The sequence below is a fragment of the Musca vetustissima genome, unplaced genomic scaffold (assembly GCF_032173495.1).
Source record: "Musca vetustissima isolate MV318-11 ecotype Yass unplaced genomic scaffold, APGP_CSIRO_Mvet_v1 utg112749, whole genome shotgun sequence".
NCBI lineage: Eukaryota > Metazoa > Arthropoda > Insecta > Diptera > Muscidae > Musca > Musca vetustissima.
The window spans coordinates 7894-26353 of record NW_026888073.1 but is presented as its reverse complement, the minus strand read 5'-3'; the positions used below and the strand labels follow the sequence as shown (position 1 = coordinate 26353).

Here is an 18460-nt window from a genome sequence, read left to right as displayed (position 1 = left end):
AAACGCAGACATGGTTTTATACACCTCTGAACGGATTGGGCTGTCGAATGCGGCTTTATAGTCGACGAATAGGTAGAATGTGTCGATGTGTTTTTCGTGGGTTTTTTCCAGGATTTGGCGCAGAGTGAAAATCTGGTCAATGGTGGATTTGCCAGGTCTGAAGCCGCATTGGTATGGTCCAATAATGTCATTGACCATTGTCTTCAATCGTTTACACATCACACTGGATAGCATGCGATGGGAAGGACACGTATGCCTCTATAGTTGGGACATATGGTCTTGTCTCATTTTTTGCGCAAGGGACACAAAATGCTGAGGTTCAAATCATTGGGCATGCATTTCTCTAGCCAAATTGTTCTAATCAGCTGGTGCATGCTCCTGATCAGAATCTGAACACCAATCTTGAATAGATCGGCTGGTAACCCGCCGGCTCCTGCTGCTTTATTGTTCTTGAGTCGATTAATTGCTTTTATGACGTCATCTTGGCTAGGTGGTATACACTCTATACCATCATATCATATTGGTTTTGGCGTACCATCTTCACCGCCACTATTTGATAAGAGTTTTTGAAAATACTCCTTCCAGATCCTCAACACGCTGTCTATATATGTCACCAGGTTTCCTTCTTCATCTCTACAGGAGGATGCGCCTGCACCAAAACCTTCGATTTGGTGTTTTACTTGTTGGTAAAATTTCCGGACTTCATTCTGGCTCTGTACATCTCGATTTGCTCACGCTCATGTGCTTCTTGTTCTTTTTTCTGAAACACGTTTCTCCTCTCTCCTTTTCGCCCGATAATTCTCCATCACATTACGTGTTGCTACTGTCTGCAGGGTTGCCCTATATGCTGCGTTTTTCACATCTGTAGCATTACGACACTCCTGATCGTACCATGGGTTTCATGGTGGTGGTTTTGGTACCGAAGTGTTGCTTTTGCTGCAGTTTTTAGGGATTGGGCAATTCTTTGCCATTGTGCTTCTGTACTGTTATCGGGACAAGAAGTGCTTTCGTCATGGCCAGGACAGCGATCATATGCTGTTTCTAGGCGCTCATCTTTGTCTTCGGTCGGAGTAAAGGCGCAAATAAGACTGATGTAGAAGAACATCGTTTTTATGCGGATTATAGCAATTCGCTCATCTACTAGAGTGAATCTGCAGACGAGGTCTTTTATTCTCCTGTCTCGTTTCATATCAGCTATAATGCAGCGCGTAATCCTGCATGTCCTGTAAGACAATAATATCGGCTTTGTACTTCTTGAGTACATCCGAAAAGTATATTTGAAAAAATACATAAGAGACCCCGAATAGAGCAACATACTGAAGCCAAGGTGGCGTATGTTTTATATGTTTAAAATGTTATTAAATCATTTGTTCATCATACGCCCTGAGGTCCGTAAGATAATTTTCAGGTGACTAACATTTCGATATATGATGGTATATAAATTTATACTACCTGTATTTTGATTTCATTTGTGAGACCCGTTTTTACGAACTTTTCTCACTTAAATCCCTAGATAGCTGGCCCAATATATCGATGAAACAGCTATGAACGTGAGCATTTGTTTTATTAATTAATTGATAACCAAACAAAAGTCCAGACATAACGTCATTGTCTAAATCATTACTTTGGTAATCAATTTTTTGTTTTGAAACATCTGTTTGGTGATAAATCACAGACAAAGAACTTTTCCCACGATTCCAAAAAAGAAGGCTCGCATCAGACATAACGTCACTGACTGTCTGGCCACTGTCCCCAACTAACGGCTATAGTCATAAATTCCTGCTGCAAAATTTTATTTATGATAAATCTCACTTTTACTCGATAAAGAACTTTTTTTAATTTCTATTTTTTTATATCTTCAGCAGACATCAAATTTATTTAATTGTAAATTTTTAAAATCTTAACTCTTCGTCTAGACCTTTCAACTAACATCGTTGTCGTCGTCATCGTGGTATGTGATTAGAAATTTTGGGGGAGTTTTATTTTTTTCTTATCGTTACGCTGTTAGACGACGTCAAAAAAACTAGTACACGAGGAAACAAAGTTCAGGTGTTTTATTTATTTCGATTATTCATCGGCGTATGGAAAAAATCACCTACAATGCATTATAGTTGTCTAGGGTCAAGGTGCTGGGGAATTGGCGACTACTGCGATGATAGACAAAAATTTAATTGTCAAAACGCGTAGCACCTTTTAAAAATAAACGACAACAACAACAAGTAGGGCAAAATAATACCGGTTTCCAAAATTTCTAGAAACCAGCCATATCCGGTTATTATCTGAACTGTAGAATCAGTTCGCATGAATTCTCTATATTTATTTGGAAAAATCCATTCATGATAATATTATAAGCATATGACCAATATATTGAACATATTTGTTTTTCTAATTTAATTTTTTGTTTAGCAAAAAATATCTCAAGTGCTTTTAAAATAAATAGGACGTTCTACACATTTTAATAATTTCACTAATTATATGACCGCTATAGAAAAATGTACCCAAAAAAAGTGCGACGTAGTTAATAGCGTTGAACAAAACATTAGGGAATTTTTGAACCGAGCATAAGGTATTTTTCTTTGTGAATTTAAAGATTGGTAATTTTCTGGGACAATTTTCAGCCTATCCATGCAATTTGGATGGCATAAAAAACTTATATACGCTACTTGGATAGTGTAGATAATTTATCTACGACATATAAAACCTATTTTGATAACGCTAACTTTTATATAACGTAGATAACGTATCCATATCACTAAAAGAAAGTAGATAACTTATATACAACTGTGTTGGATAACGTAGATAACTTTTTCATTGGATAAATCAATTTTCTAAATAACTTAGATTACATAGATAAATTATCCACATGATAGCATAGATAATTTATCGATGGTATTTTGATACCGTAGATAACTTATATACGGCATATAATACATTATAAGTTTATCTGGACAACCTAGATAACTTATATTTATAATTTGGATAATGTAGATACTTTTCAACATCACTGAATTACATAGATAACATATATACACCAACTATATTTGGTAGATAACTTTTTTACAACAAAAAACACAGCTTTCCATATTACTTAGATAACACAGATAAATTATCCATATCATTTGGATAGTATAGATCAATTATTTATGTTATTTGTATAGCATAGATAAGTTATCTACGTGATAAAAAAAACCTTCGCAAGTTAACTTGATAATTAGATAAATTATCTGCGTTATTTGGATAAGGAAGATAACATGTACAGGACATATAATAACCTTCCAAGTAATTCGGATGTCATAGATAACTTATCCATGATATTCGGATAGCAAAGATAATTTGTCTACGGCATATAAAATGTTCTCAAGATAACTGAATGGCATAGATAATTTTTATACGCAGTTTGGATAGCGTGGATAAGTTATCTACGATATAAAAAATCTTCGCAAGTTGTCTTGGTAGTTAGATAATTTATCCGCGTTGTTAGCAAATTAATTACGTTAATTGGATATCATAGATAACTTATCCATGATATTTGAATAGCAAAGATAATTTATCTACGACATATAAAATGTTCTCAAGATAACTGAATTACATAGATAACTTATACTCAGAATACTGACATCATAGATAACTTATTTGTGTAAGGCAGATGGCGATTATGCATTTTCAACGGCATAAAACAAAATTCAATATTATTTAGATAATTCAGATAAGTTATCCACAACATTTGGCTAACATAAATAACTTTCCTTTGTTATTTGGATAGCATAGATAAAATGTCTTAGAGCCTTCTCAAAGCCTTCTCAAGTTACTAGGACAACATAGATAAATTATCCCAATTGCATAAATATGTTGGATAACTAATCCACATTGTTTTGTTTAAGCTAGATAACTTACCCACGTTGTTTGGATAGCGTAGATAACATATCCAAACGACATGGATAATATAGATAATGATTTTCCGAATAACATAGATGTCTTATTTTCAGTCATTTGATTTTTTTTCAATATCTTAGATAATTTATGCAGATTGTTTGGATAACGTAGAAAAATTATCTGTGCCATATTCTACCCTTTTACCAATTATTATCACCCCATTTTGTTACTCCCTTTGTCTTGCTTGGAATACCCCAACATTCGAATTACCCACGGCTACTGGATTCTGAGAACAAACGATCGAACGCCAGACCAGCCGACCAGCCGGTTTCCTCTCGCTCCCATAAAACGGTAATAAAAAACATTTGTTTTTCCTTTAGTAACAATAAACGAAGAATGTACCCACTTCATCGAATCGAATCGAATTTTACGCAGCTTAATATTTTTTTTAGATTTACAATGGGGTATTGACGCAAACTGCCGAACTCTACCTATCGTCTAATCACTGTTGAGTTTGAGTGCACCAATAAAAAAAATTAATTCGCCGAAAGGGAGGGGATGACGGAAATTATAGTGTAACGCAATAGGCGGAGCTATACAAACAATATCACAGCGCGCACCAACAGGGGTTTTTGTTTGGCTGGCGATGATGACCTTGCAAAAAAATCCGCAATTTTTGACATTAATTCGGAAAAAAGTATCGTAATGCCCACTTTACATTAACGTGATCGTGATTTTCCTGATAAATCACCTAACTAGATACGTGCATATATATTTATTATTGTAAATTGTGTATGAGTTCCAATGATTATCTTCTGGCGCTGCCACCGTTACTGCTTCTAGTCTTCAGTTTTTCCTTTTTTATCTTATCTGGGTCTCAGATCAATATGTGAATGTTTGACAAGGCTCTAATTGAATGTTGTCCCTCCTCGCTTGCTGCTGCTACTGATTATCGCCCAACCAACCAATCCACGTAAACGACGACCGAGCTACCTTACCTGTACACGATTTTGCCGAATGTTAGCATCAGTTATAGTTTGTAGTCGTTTAGAATCGGTCCTAAGTTAAGAAGAATTCTCAAAACAATAATCAAAAATGTTTACCTTTAATCGTGATCCCATTACTCAGTACAATAATAATGATAAGGATATGGCAGATCCTGGAGATCAATTTACCCTAAACGATCATCATTACACATCGACAATTATTATTTGTTGTATATTCGCTGTGGTCTTCTTCGTATTCGTGACGGTGATGTGCTGTACCTACGCCAAGAAACGTAAAAGGAATCCAAATGCCATATTTCCCGAAAGTAAAATCAGTGCGTCATTTTTTTACATTTATTTTAAGAAAATTCAAAATTTTGTGTTACAGTGTGAAATATTTATTTGAAATTTTATATAAAAAATTCAGTTACAACAGCTTACGGATATTTAATGTAAATGCAATTCGGTGTGATTGATAATTTATTTATTTTTTCACTTCAAAAATTGTGATCATTTTGTGGTGGAAAAGGATTGCATCGATAGTCCTCAACATGGAATTTAATATAAATTAATTATCCATGCCAATTGGATATCGTAAATAACCTTTTCACAGCTTAAAAATAACTTTACAGTTTGCTTTAGATAACATAGATAAATTATCCACGTCATTTGAATGACTTATCTACGACATATAAGAGATTCTCATGTTACTTGGATGCATATACTACCTATATGGGCTATTTGGATAATATAGATAAAATATTCACATTACTGCAGATAAGACAGATAAATTATCCATGTCAGTCGGATAACATAATTTTTTAGATAGGTAAAAAACGGTATAAAGTAACTTTCAAAATTACTTAGATTACATAGATAAATTATCCTCCTCATTTGGATAGCATAGATAATTTATACGTATTATTCAGACAACACAGATAATTTAATTTTCTCAAGTTAACGGAATACATATAGGTAACTTATTCCAATCATATGGATAGCTAAGCTTATTAATCCACTTAAGATAATATATAAACGTCCTTTGAATAATGTAGAAAACATATGTACATCGTTAGGATAGGTTAGACAACACATCTACGTCATTTGCATAACATATTGAGGTTATCTACGTCATTTTAATATTATTGAGAACTTATCCACGTTATTTGGATAATTTATCTACGACATATTATAGCTTCCAAGCTGTTAACTGGATACCATATGTTACTGAGATTACATAGATAATTTATCCACGTCACCTGGAAAGCACAGATAATTTATACATATTATTTAGCTATCACATATAACTTATCTACGACAACTGAAATCTGCTCCAGTTAACTGACGACAACTCAAATGATTTACATAGTTCATTTATCTGAATAATTTTGTAACGTAGATAACTGTTCTACGTCATTTGAATATTGTAGAGAACTTATATTTGACGTTCGCACGACGCTGTGAAGTTATCCACATCATTTTAAAAACATAGATAATCTTTACACGACATTTGAATAGCAAAGATAACTTATCCGCCATATTTTCACAGTGGAGATAATTTATCTACGCCACATAAAATCTTATTATGTTACCTAAATAACATATATTACTTAAATTCATCATTTGGATTATGTAGATAACTTATCCATATTATTATATGACAGAGATAAATTATCTAGAGCATGGCATTAAAAAAAACATTCCAAATTACGTAGATAAATTATCCTCATCATTTGGATAGCACATAATTTATTTTATATAATTTATGTTAACTGATAACACATATAATTTATCTACATTGGTAACATATAAAACCTTCCCAAATTAACTGAATACAAATATAAAACTTATCTTCAATATATGGATAACTTAGATAATTTATTCAGGCTATTTGAATAACTTAGATAATTTATCCATAATATTTGGATAGTGCAGATAATTTATCTGTTCTCATATTACTTGGATGCATAGATAATTTTTATTATTTATTTATAAAATATTAATAACATATCCATATTATTTCAGGACGTAGATAAATTATCTACGTCATTTGGTTAACGTAATTAATTTTTCTTCGTCATAATATTACTGTTCACATTACTTAGATAAAGTAGATAAATTATCCATGTCGTTTGGATGCCTTAGATAACCTTGCGCCCTTAATATTCCTTAAAAATTGCACGCCTTGAGTCCTTCAAATATTCATTAAAAAGTGCAGGTCTTGAGTCTTCTAAATATTCTTTAAAAATTCCACGCCTTGAGTCCTCTAAAAATTCCCTAAAAATTCAAGGCCTTGAGTCCTCTTTATATTACTTAAAAATTTCACGCCTTGAGTCATCTAATTATTCCTTAAAAATTGTCCTTTGATTTTTTCTTTAAAATTCACACCTTGAGACCTTAAAATATTCCTTAAAAAATCACACCTTGTGACCTTAAAATATTCCTTACAAAAAGTCACACCTTGTGACTTTAAAATATTCCTTAAAAATCACACCTTGAGACCTTAAAATATTCCTTAAAAAATGCATGCCTTGGGTCCTTTAATTATTGCTTGCAAAATCCCGCCTTGAGTCCTTTATTCCTTGAAAAATCCCGCATTGAGTCCTTTAATTGTTCCTTTAAAAAAAAACACGCCTTGAGTCCTTTATTTATTCCTTAGAAATTCCACTCCCTGAGTCCTTTTAATATTCTTCTAAAAATTTATCTAAAAATCACGCCTTTGGGCATTTGAATGGACGCGTTTATGAAGCACACGGAATGTAATTGAAAGAACCAAAACATTCGCCTAAAAGTATGCTATACAAAAATACCAACTTCATTTGGCTTATCTCCAAAGAGAATAACCAATCCGTGAGAATTATCTTCTCAATCATTCTTATTTCTTTCTATACGAATTGAGGGTTCAGTAGATGAATATAGCATTGCCATTTTTTGGGAATATTCGACCAAAATGTTTAGTAAAAAAAAACTTACCTCCAAAAACACCTGGGGCCACTTGGGGAATGTAAACGAAATAAATTATCTTATCAAAACGCAATGTTTTCTCTCTTTGTGTCGACAATTTCATCGATACGCATCGGTATCACTATTTTTTTTTTAGTTTATTTAATAATATTTCAATAAATCTATTTTTTCATTTAGTTTGAATAGTTTCTCCCGGGGCCACAACGTGGTTGTTTAATTGAGGAAGAGGGATGTGTTTACTTTTTTTTTTAATTCGAATCGTTCTTTTTTTAAATTAATAAAGAATGAACAGTGGTTTAATTACATTTATTGTTATTAGCTCCATCATTGGTGGCATTACATTTATTTGTTGTTGTATATGTTTAATTTATTGTTGTGTTAAACGTCAAAATGTTCATAATCAAACGGAATTGTCAAGATCGGGTGAGTTGGAAATAAAGAAAAAACCGTGGATTGAAAAAAATTAAATAAAGAAAAAAATTAATGAAATAGTAAAATTAAAAAATACATCAGGATAAATATGTAATTTTTTTAAACCCTAAAAACCAATCCTCGATGGCAACCCTTAAACAACACTGATATGAATTATTTCTGGCATCTTGTCTGTTGGGGTTTTTCATCTGCATGAGTGATACCTTCTATATTTTAAAATTGGAATTGCCTATGCGATATATAATAAATATATATTTTTTGTGTTATATTCAGTATGGAAATATTTATCGTCTCCTTCAAATCAAATTTGTTCGGGTTAATTTTTTTTGCAATGATTGTTGCTGTAATAATTGTTGGTATAATAACTGTTTTTTGTGCTTTACTAGTATGGTGTCTTGACGACTTTAAAGAGGATACACCTGCTAAATCAGGTAAATAACAAGTAATTGTTTGTAAAAAAGTCCAAAGATCCAGAATAATGTTGCTGCTTTTATATATTGCTGCTTTTATATATTGCTGCGGGTAAATATTGAAAAAAATTTTATAAATAATTCGCACAAACTGCAAAAAATCCACGCCTATTTCTGCCGCTTCAAAAATATTTTTTAAACCCCCACGCCTATTTTTGATACTTAAGGCATTTTTTTACGTCATATCATTTTTTACTTAAAAAACTATTTTTCTTTTTTTTAAATCCAGGCCTATTTATACCCTTCTCCACACTGTGGTACAGGGTATTTTGTCGTTGTGCATATGTTTGTAACAGGCAAAAAGAAACGAGATAGACACATGGTTCCTTTTGAGAATATGCATAGAATCACTTTCTAAGCCGATTTATTCATGTCCGTCCGCCTGTCTGTCGGTCCATGTTAAATTGTAAACAAAATACAGGTCGCATTTATAATCCGAGTTGGATGAAATAGATCACATAGATCACTTATTTGGCCCAAGGACGAACCCAAATGAAATTGCGAAAAATCGGTGCAGATTTAGATATAGCTCCCATATATTTTTCGTCCGATTTAAGGTAGATGGTGTACCAAAGTCCTTAATATCTTTCGATTGGCACGAAATTTGGTACAGCGTAATGAATTATCTACAATGATGTGTGTTAAGTATCGTAAAAATCGGTTCAGATTTAGATATAGCTCCCATATAGTTTCATCCGATTTAAGGTAGATGGTGTACCAAAGTCCCTTAAAATCTTTCGATTTGCACGAAATTTGGCATAGTACACTGAATAAAGTCTATGACGATGTGTATTAAATTTTATGAAAATCGGTTCAGATTTAGATATAGCTCCCATATATAGTTTCGTCCGATTTAAGGTAGATGGTGTATCAATGTCCCTTAATATCTTTCGATTTGCACGAAATTTGGCATAGTACACTGAATAAAGTCTATGACGATGTGTATTAAATTTTATGAAAATCGGTTCAGATTTAGATATAGCTCCCATATATAGTTTCGTCCGATTTAAGGTAGATGGTGTACCAAAGTCCCTTAATATCTTTCCATTGGCACGAAATTTGGCAGAGTGTACTGAATAAAGTCTAGGACTATGTGTATTAAATTTTGTGAAAATCGGTTCAGATTTAGATATAGCTCCCATATATATTTTTGTCCGATTTTAGATAAATAGTGCACCAAAGTAAATTTGGATTAATAAGTAAATGAAGAACTCAAAATGTTGCCGAATGCACAAAACATACTGAAATAAGTGTAACCTAACATGTGAAAAGTTTCGATGAAATCGTTTTAGATTTCGATATTTCGCTTTAAATTTATTGACATAATTTTGTCCCATTATAAGAAGGAACTCTATATCTGACCAAAATTTAGTATAGGTTGCAGAATGACATGCTTAACTTCATGTTAATGGTCCTTCAAAAATGCGTCGTCTGTTAGGATTCCATTTGTTGAATATACCCAAAGTGGTGAAGGGTATCACATAGTCGGCCCCGTCCGAATTTACTACTTTCCTTACTGGTTTTATACTTAAAAAATATATTTTGTTTCAAATCCACGCGTTCTTTTGCAACTTCAAAAAATATTTTTAAAAAATCCGAATCTATGTTTGCTACTTTAAAAAGTTTTAGTTCCGTTCCAGAACCTAAAAGAATCTACTCATTCTACATGTTTTGCAACTTTTTACTAGAAAATCGTTCCTCAACCCACAAAACTGGTAAAATATTGGCTCAAATTTAAGAGAGCACAAAACAAAATGGCCTTCTCTTAGTAAATTTTTTACTCGAGAAATTTGGTCGAGTAAAAATGGTAAACAATAATGCCTACTTCTGATTGCCTGTTATGTTGATTTTGATGTATTGCCATCTAATTTTGGCATATTTACTAGATTTGCGTTCCCGAACTTTTCAAATTATTTTGTACTCTGAGAGCAATTTTGAAATGTTTCCCTTTTACTAGATTTACTATTAAAAAAGTACTGGAACCGACGATTTGCTGCAGCTTCTCTTTCCACCCCAAATCCGTTCTCCCTTCTAACAGCAGTTCATTATTAATCATTTGTTATATCGTTTGTTGTTGCAGTTTAAAATTAAAACAAAAAAATAATTAACTGTGGTCTACCGAACAATAATAATAATGTTGTATTACTTCTATTGAATCAGAATATTGAATCAGAATATTTTGCTCAATATTCTTCATCAGTATTAAATTAATTTTCGTCGCCTACAGATCTCTTATTTTGTTGTTATTTCTTCTTTAATTATTTTTTTTTACAATGATAATTATTGCAGCAATATTTTTTATTATACTCGCCATAGTGGCTTTTACAATTCTTATTTGCTGCTGTGTTATAATAATATCGTGTATGAGAAAGAGAAATCGGAATCGGAATCGAGAACAACCTCGATGTTGTTCACAGGCCACAAGTGGTAAATATAAATATACGGAATGGGTGGACAAGTGATACCAAAGACTGGAGACATAATACAGGTGTTCTATGGCCGGGCTACTTAATCCAATCGCTCGATGTTCATATGCGATTTTTTTTAACACAATTCAAATGATATTGAGAGGCGAAACAATATTATCTTCAAATTTAATTTAAATGTTTCTAATAGTGTGTGTGTGCATGTTTTTTAGTTAAAAAAAAACGGAATTTCCTGGAATTATTACCATTACTTATTTTTGTATGTTTTTACTAATCTTATCATTTTGCAATCCATTTATCGACATTGATGTGTTTATAGAAACAGATGAAACCACATAACCGACACCTTTACCTCAGCACCTATTTTCAGTTGCATTAAAACATTTCAAGTCTTAATGGCGTTTGTTTTTATTTTCGTTTTTTTTTTAATTTTTATATTTTCAAAAAAAAAAATCAAAACCAAAATAGAAAAAAAACATGCCTACCGGAGCTATTGTTGTACTAATAATGGGTGGCATAATTCTATTTATTTCGTTTATTATAATGATCCGTCTTTGTATAAGACATCGAAATACACATAAACTAACTACACAAGGAGGTAGGTTATATTGAAAAAAAAAAATCGACGATTAAATTGTGACCTAAAAATATAAATCCAGTCTTTGGAGGAAATTCCACTGTTAAGTTGCTGCTTAAAAAATTTTGATTTAAAAAAATCCAAGCTAAGAAATATTTAAACAAAAATCCAAATCATAGTGTAATTCACAAGCCATAAATAAATAAACAAATAATTTCAAAGGGGAAATACCCACCAAAAATAAGCTTTGTATGAGTAATACTACCCACCCTCTTCAGTATTTATCTTATCACGATTCAAAATGTATACATATTGTTCGATTAAGTACTTATCAAACCAATTTTATTTCGTTGTATTGAATCCAACAAGCCGATTATTTATCTGCCTCTCCCATTTAGTTGCAACCAGAGATTGAACACTACCGTCGTATAATTCTAAATCGTGTGTCGTTCAATATTATTATATTGATTTATATATTTTTCGTAAAATGCATACCGGTGCAATTGTTTCAATAACTATTGGCGGCATTATCGCCGGTCTGATGGTATTGTTTTGGTGTGCTGTAATTGTTTGGTGTTGTGTCAAACGTCGTAATGTTCACAATCAAACCGAATTTCGACAACAAGGTAGGTGGTGGTAGAATGAACTTTCAGTAATAACTGAGGGATATGGAGAGGGATATTTGTGTGAGACTGAACAGAGAGAGAGAGAGAGAGAGATAGAGAGAGAGTGATAGCGAGTGATTATAAACATTAGCGTTTGGTGTTTTTATACCCTTCATCACACTGTGGTAGAGAGTATTATGTCTTTGTGCATATGTTTGTAACAGCCAAAAGGAAACGAGAATATGCATAGAATCACTTTCTAAGTCGATTTATGAATGTCCGTCCATCCGTCCTTCCGTCAGTCTGTCCATGTTAAATTGTAAACAAAGTGCAGGTCGCATTTATTATCCGAATTGGATGAAATTTGGCACAGCTCATTCCTTTGACCCAAGGACGAACCCTATTGAAATTTGGAAAAATCGGTTCAGATTTAGATATACGTCCCATATATATTTTCGTCCGATTTAATGTAAAAGGTGCACCAAAGTCCCTATATATCTTTCGATTTACACGAAATTTAGCACAACGTACTGAACTAAGCCTAGAATGATGTGCGCTAAGTTTCATGAAAATTGGTTCAGATTTAGATATAGCTCTCATATATATTTTTGTCCGATATAAGGTAAATGGTGCATCAAAGTCCATATATATCGCTCGATTTGCACGAAATTTGGCACGGCGTACTGAATTCAATCTAGAATGATGCGTGCTAAGTTGCGTGAAAATCAGTTCAGATTTACATATTTCCGTCCGATTTTATGTAAATGGTGCACAAAAGCCTCAAAATATCTTTCGATTTGCAGGAAATTTGGCACAGCGTACTGAATTAAGCCTAGAATGATGTGTGCCAAGTTGCGTGAAAATCAGTTCAGATTTAGATATAGCTCCCATATATATTTTGGTCCGATTTTAGATAAATGGTGCACCAAAGCCCCTAAATACATTTCAATTTGCACGAAATTTGTCACCGCGTACTGAATTAAGCCTAGAATGATGTGCGCTAAGTTTCGTGAAAATCGGTTCAGATTTAGATATAGCTCTCATATATTTTTTTGTCCGATTTAAGGTAAATGGTGCACCAAAGTCCCTATATATCACTCGATTTACATGAAATATGGCATAGCGTATTGAATTGAGTCTAGAATGCTGCGTGGAACGTTTTGGGAAAATTGATTCAGATTTCGATTGAGACTTGAATGAAATTATTTTTTTATTTACAAAAAATAAAAATAAAATTAATGTACGACAGTGTTCATAGAACCCACGCAGCACGTATCTTTTCTTTATTATTTACTTAAGAGGAGACCTGCATTAGCTTAGGTTATTTAGGGATTACTATTTTGCAGAGTTATTATCACAACAAAAAACGTGAGCATTTATTTATACAAGTGACAGGGTTGCCAAGGTTGTCCCTATTTTTGTTTCACCAATAACAGAGTTTTAATAAATTTGGCCTTTTAAAAAGAAAATGTGACCGATCAGTGAGCAGAATATAATTAATACTTGTTCTCCCTCTTTTGAATAACTCATGTCTCTCTCTCTCTCTTCCCCTCTCGTTTGTTGTTCCTTCCGACCAGACGTTTATAATTACCCCCGGCCCACATTGACGTAGTAATATCAACTATTCTAGCCAACGTCATAGGACAAAGTGGTGCGGGATCACAGCGTCATTATATATAATATATTTATTATTCATATTTTTGGGTTATTATCCTTATCGCCTTGGATTTTTTTTTTTTTTTTTTTTTTAGATATTGATTATATATTTGAAAACTCTACTTCAAACTCTCTAATCAATTCGAAAATCAAACAACCTAAATATGTATTTTCATTCTTATCAGTTTTATCGTTGTTGTGTGTATTTTTTCTTGTTATCTAAAGAGAGAGGGAGAAAGAGAGAAAAACAATTAGATTAACCTGAGTGGTAATTGCGAAAAATAAAACACAAATATGAATTTGTTTTAAGAATTGCTAATTTTTGTGGTATTCAGTATTAACTTTTGTTGTTAGTCGATTGTCCAAAATGGAGGAGGATTCTGCAATAATTTTTGCTCTGGGCATAACATTTTTCATCTTTACAATAACCTCAATAGGGGTGTTTGTTACAAGGAAACGTAGGCGAGCGGATAATCAGAAAAAGGGTAAGGCGGAAAAAGTTCAAAACTGGAGGAAATATTTAAAAAGAAAATGTAAAATTTTGGAAAAAATATTGTTTGAATCTGCGTTAAATTTAAAAAAACATATATTTCTATTGAATATGTTAGCATGGTATTCAGGTCTAGAGATGAATTTCAATTTATAAAAAATCTCTAGATGGTCCTTTTCTATCTAAGAATTCCGGAGAAGTTATATAGAAATTCTCCATTGAGTCTAGACAGATTCAAAATCCCATATATCTTCTTCTTCAAATCGAAATCCCTTATTAGTATATTGCGTATGAGCGAAGCCACTGCGTATACGCCAGGTATTTATTTGCTGATAATTTTAAAATTGATTTGCAACGATTTGAGAAAAAATGATTGTGATCATGACCATAAAACCAAAAATCTCAACTCCAACCTATTTTACTTTTTGTAAAACCTAACCTAACACGGCACTATAAAAGTAAATAAAAATAAATTTTCATGCGATTAGATTACAATCCGAACTACAACTATTCGTTATCATTGCCATTCATTAGAAATGTCAATGTTTTTTGATTTTTTTGCAATATTTTCTCCTGTACCTCTAAGCCGATTACTCATCATCATCAATATATTAAAAGTTGATATAATTTTTATTAAAAAAAAATAAGTTAGTATTAATAAAACATTTGTATCGTGAAGTTTGCAAAATTCAATCCAGAATTCAAAAGTTTAATTTTCAAAACTTTTTATGATGAGCGCATTTATAATTAGTTTTTGTTTTGCTTTGGCAATTTTCTTGCTCTCAACATTGGCCGTCATATTGCGTCGCAGAAAATTAAAGCGGGAACGTGAAACGGAAGTTGTGGGAGGTGATAAAATATAAAGAAATCGACCTGAGGTCTCGCAAATTTTTCTATATGAAAAAAATAAGATATTTTTATTATAGAAAAAAATCGAAGTAGAAAAAATCTGAGGATCTTGCGAATTTGTTTCTATAGAAAAAATCGACTTAAGGGTCTTGCGAATGTTTTTCTGTAGAAAAAGAATCGACTTAGGGGTCTTTCGAATTTTTCTATAGGAAAAAAAATCGACCTAAGGGTCTTGCGGTTTTTTTCTATAGAAAAAAATCGACCTAAGGGTCTTGCGTTTTTTTTTCTATAGAACAAAAATCGACCTAAGGGTCTTGCGTTTTTTTTTCTATAGAACAAAAATCGACCTAAGGGTCTTGCGATTTTTTTCTATAGAAAAAATCGACCTAAGGGTCTTGCGATTTTTTTTCTATAGAAAAAAATCGACCTAAGAGCCTTGCGAATTTTTTTCTATAGAAAAAAAAATTGACCTGAGTTTCTTGCAAATTTGTTTCTATAGAAAAGAAACGACCTGAGGTTCCTGTGAATTTTTTTTATAGAAAAAATATTTTTTCTAAAGGAAGGATCCCAATTCTAATAATCCTAATTTTTTTATCCGTTCTGGAATATTATTTGAGACCCGTGTAATTTTTTTAAGTTATGTTTATTTTATACTAATTTTCTATCTCCCTCTCTCTTTCTCTTTGCAGCACCAATTGTTGTAACATCAGCCACACATACAGCACCTGGTGGTTATCCTGTCACACAAATGCCTGTGTGTGCAACAACAACGGCAACACCAGCAGCATATCATACACAATCCTATGCCACGCCGTATCCTCCCCAAGGGTATGTCGAAACATTTTCTATAAAATAGTTTGATTTTATTTACGATTTATTTCATATCTAATACTTTACAGAGTTCCTACACAAATGCCGATGCCAATGCCAGCATCACAGCCACCAGCTCCAGGGTAAGTTTGAAATGAAAAAGGCAAATTTAAATGTATTAGGCTCGGACACAATCACCATATAAAATGGACACAAACGGAGTCTTTTAAAGGGAGTCTTTTAAATGACATTTACATTAGAAATTTTTATCGGGTTAACCTACTTTATGAGGATTTATTTGACATATATACAATGGAATTAACAATTTAAATCCACTGGGTTAACGAAATCCGATACAATGTAAACGAACTTTTATATGCGAATTGAAGGGAGTCTTTTGTAGACGAGCTGAAGAGGGGTCTAGACGAGCTGATGGGAGTCTTTTGTAGAAGAGCTGGAGGAAGTCTTCAATAGACAAGCTAATGGGATTCTTTCATAGACGAGGATTTTGGAGTTTTTTCATAGACGAGCTGAAGAAAGTCTTTTATGGACGCGCTGTATGAAATCTTTACAGACGATTCTAAAAAAGGGAATCTTTATAGATCATTTGATAGGAATCTTTATTGACGTATTGAAAGAAATATGAGTTAAAGGAGTCTCTCATAGATGAGCTGAAGGGGGTATGTATAGATCATTTAAAAGGGCAAAGGATAGACAAGCTTAAGGCAGTCGTCATAGACGATCTTCTTCTTGCCGACGATGTTCTTGAATGCAGATCCATTTTTTTATATTACTTCCAACCGATGGACAGAATAATGTACATATACTTTTTAGCAACGACTTGTGTTGTATTAAATTGTTGTAGGTGTATCATATGTATCGTGTCCGACCACGGGCTTTCCTTACTATTAATTTTAATTTATTCTACATATGCTCGAATTTTAAATTATAATCTTTTTCGATTTTTTTATTTACAGTGTTCAACCCTATGCAGCACCCTATCCACCAGCAATGATGCCATCAGCAGCCCCTCCATCCTATGATGTGGCAGTGGGCGGTGCTGGAGCCGGTGTACCCAAAAATGGTAGTTATGAAAAACAGGCGCCATATAATCCAAATTTTAACTGTTGAAATATTCCGGACACGCACAAAAACAAACGAACGAAAATTTCGTTATTGTTTAAAGACTTTTGATGATTGATGTGTATTCAAGATTACAATAATATACAAAGAAAAAAACAAAGTTTTACAAAAAAAAAAAATAATAAACTGAAAAACACAATACAACCTTAGTGAAATGAATCTATTAAATGTTTTTATTATTATTATTATTAATATGTTTTTATTTTAATTATTATTGTATAAATGTACATTGTGTAAACGAAAAAAATGTATCGACAACACGCTTTCCTCCAAACTGTATTTAACTATGTATTCCAAACTAATTTAACACCTCAATATATACAACAACAATTAATATTAATAAAAAAACGAACATTTCACAATTTATCCAAAGTTATCTTGAAGTTATAATACCAATTTTATATATATATATATATATATATATATATAAACATGAATACAATTCAATAGCTTTTTTGTTCTTCATTCGTTAATGTGATACGAAAAAAATATATACAATGAAATAAAATCGAAATAAATTATATATATTCATTATTTACTATATATGTATTACAAAAATTTACATTTATACACATTTTTATCTAACATTCATGTATATTTCTTTTTTATTTTTTTATTATATTTATAGGTTATATTTAAAATTATATTACTTCCATCCATGATTGCTTAATTGTTGTTTATTTTGTTTTGATAATTGAAATAAAAGGACAACAAAACAAAACTCGAAATGAGTGGAAATTGAAAAATAAAAATAGTATTTATATTTTGTATACATGAGGGCCGTAATTTAAAGGAGACGTACTGGAAGACTTTTATGGGCAAACAACAGGGAGTCTTTTTTTAGACAAGTTGAGATCAAGAGAATATTTATAAGCGAGCTGAAGGAAGTATTTCATAGATGAGCTAAAGTTATTTATAATCCAGTTGAATGGAGTTTTTCCATAGAGAGGCTGAAGGGAGTATTTTAGACCAAGGGAATCTTTTATAGACGAGCTGAAGGAAGTCTTTTACAGACGAATTGAAGTGGGTTTTTATGGACTTGTTCATAGACGAGTTAAAGTCATTTATAAACGACAGCCTGAAGGGCGTGTTTATATAGAAGTTTAAGAGAGTCTGTCATAGACGAGCTGAAGGATGTCTTATGAAGGAACAGAAGGAAGTCTTTCATACACGAGCTTA

At 32.3% G+C, this 18460-nt stretch overlaps 1 protein-coding gene across 1 annotated transcript in view; it reads left to right on the top strand.

The window, feature by feature from the left end:
- The window catches only part of LOC133335905 (protein shisa-5), a 32522-nt gene extending 15253 nt beyond the window's left edge, over nt 1-17269 (top strand). Inside the window, exons 3-5 of the mRNA XM_061544198.1 lie at nt 16018-16156; nt 16228-16281; nt 17116-17269. Coding sequence (XP_061400182.1) covers nt 16018-16156; nt 16228-16281; nt 17116-17269 — 347 coding nt within the window. The remainder of the gene's footprint in view (nt 1-16017; nt 16157-16227; nt 16282-17115) is intronic.
- Nucleotides 17270-18460: the final 1191 nt, after the last annotated feature.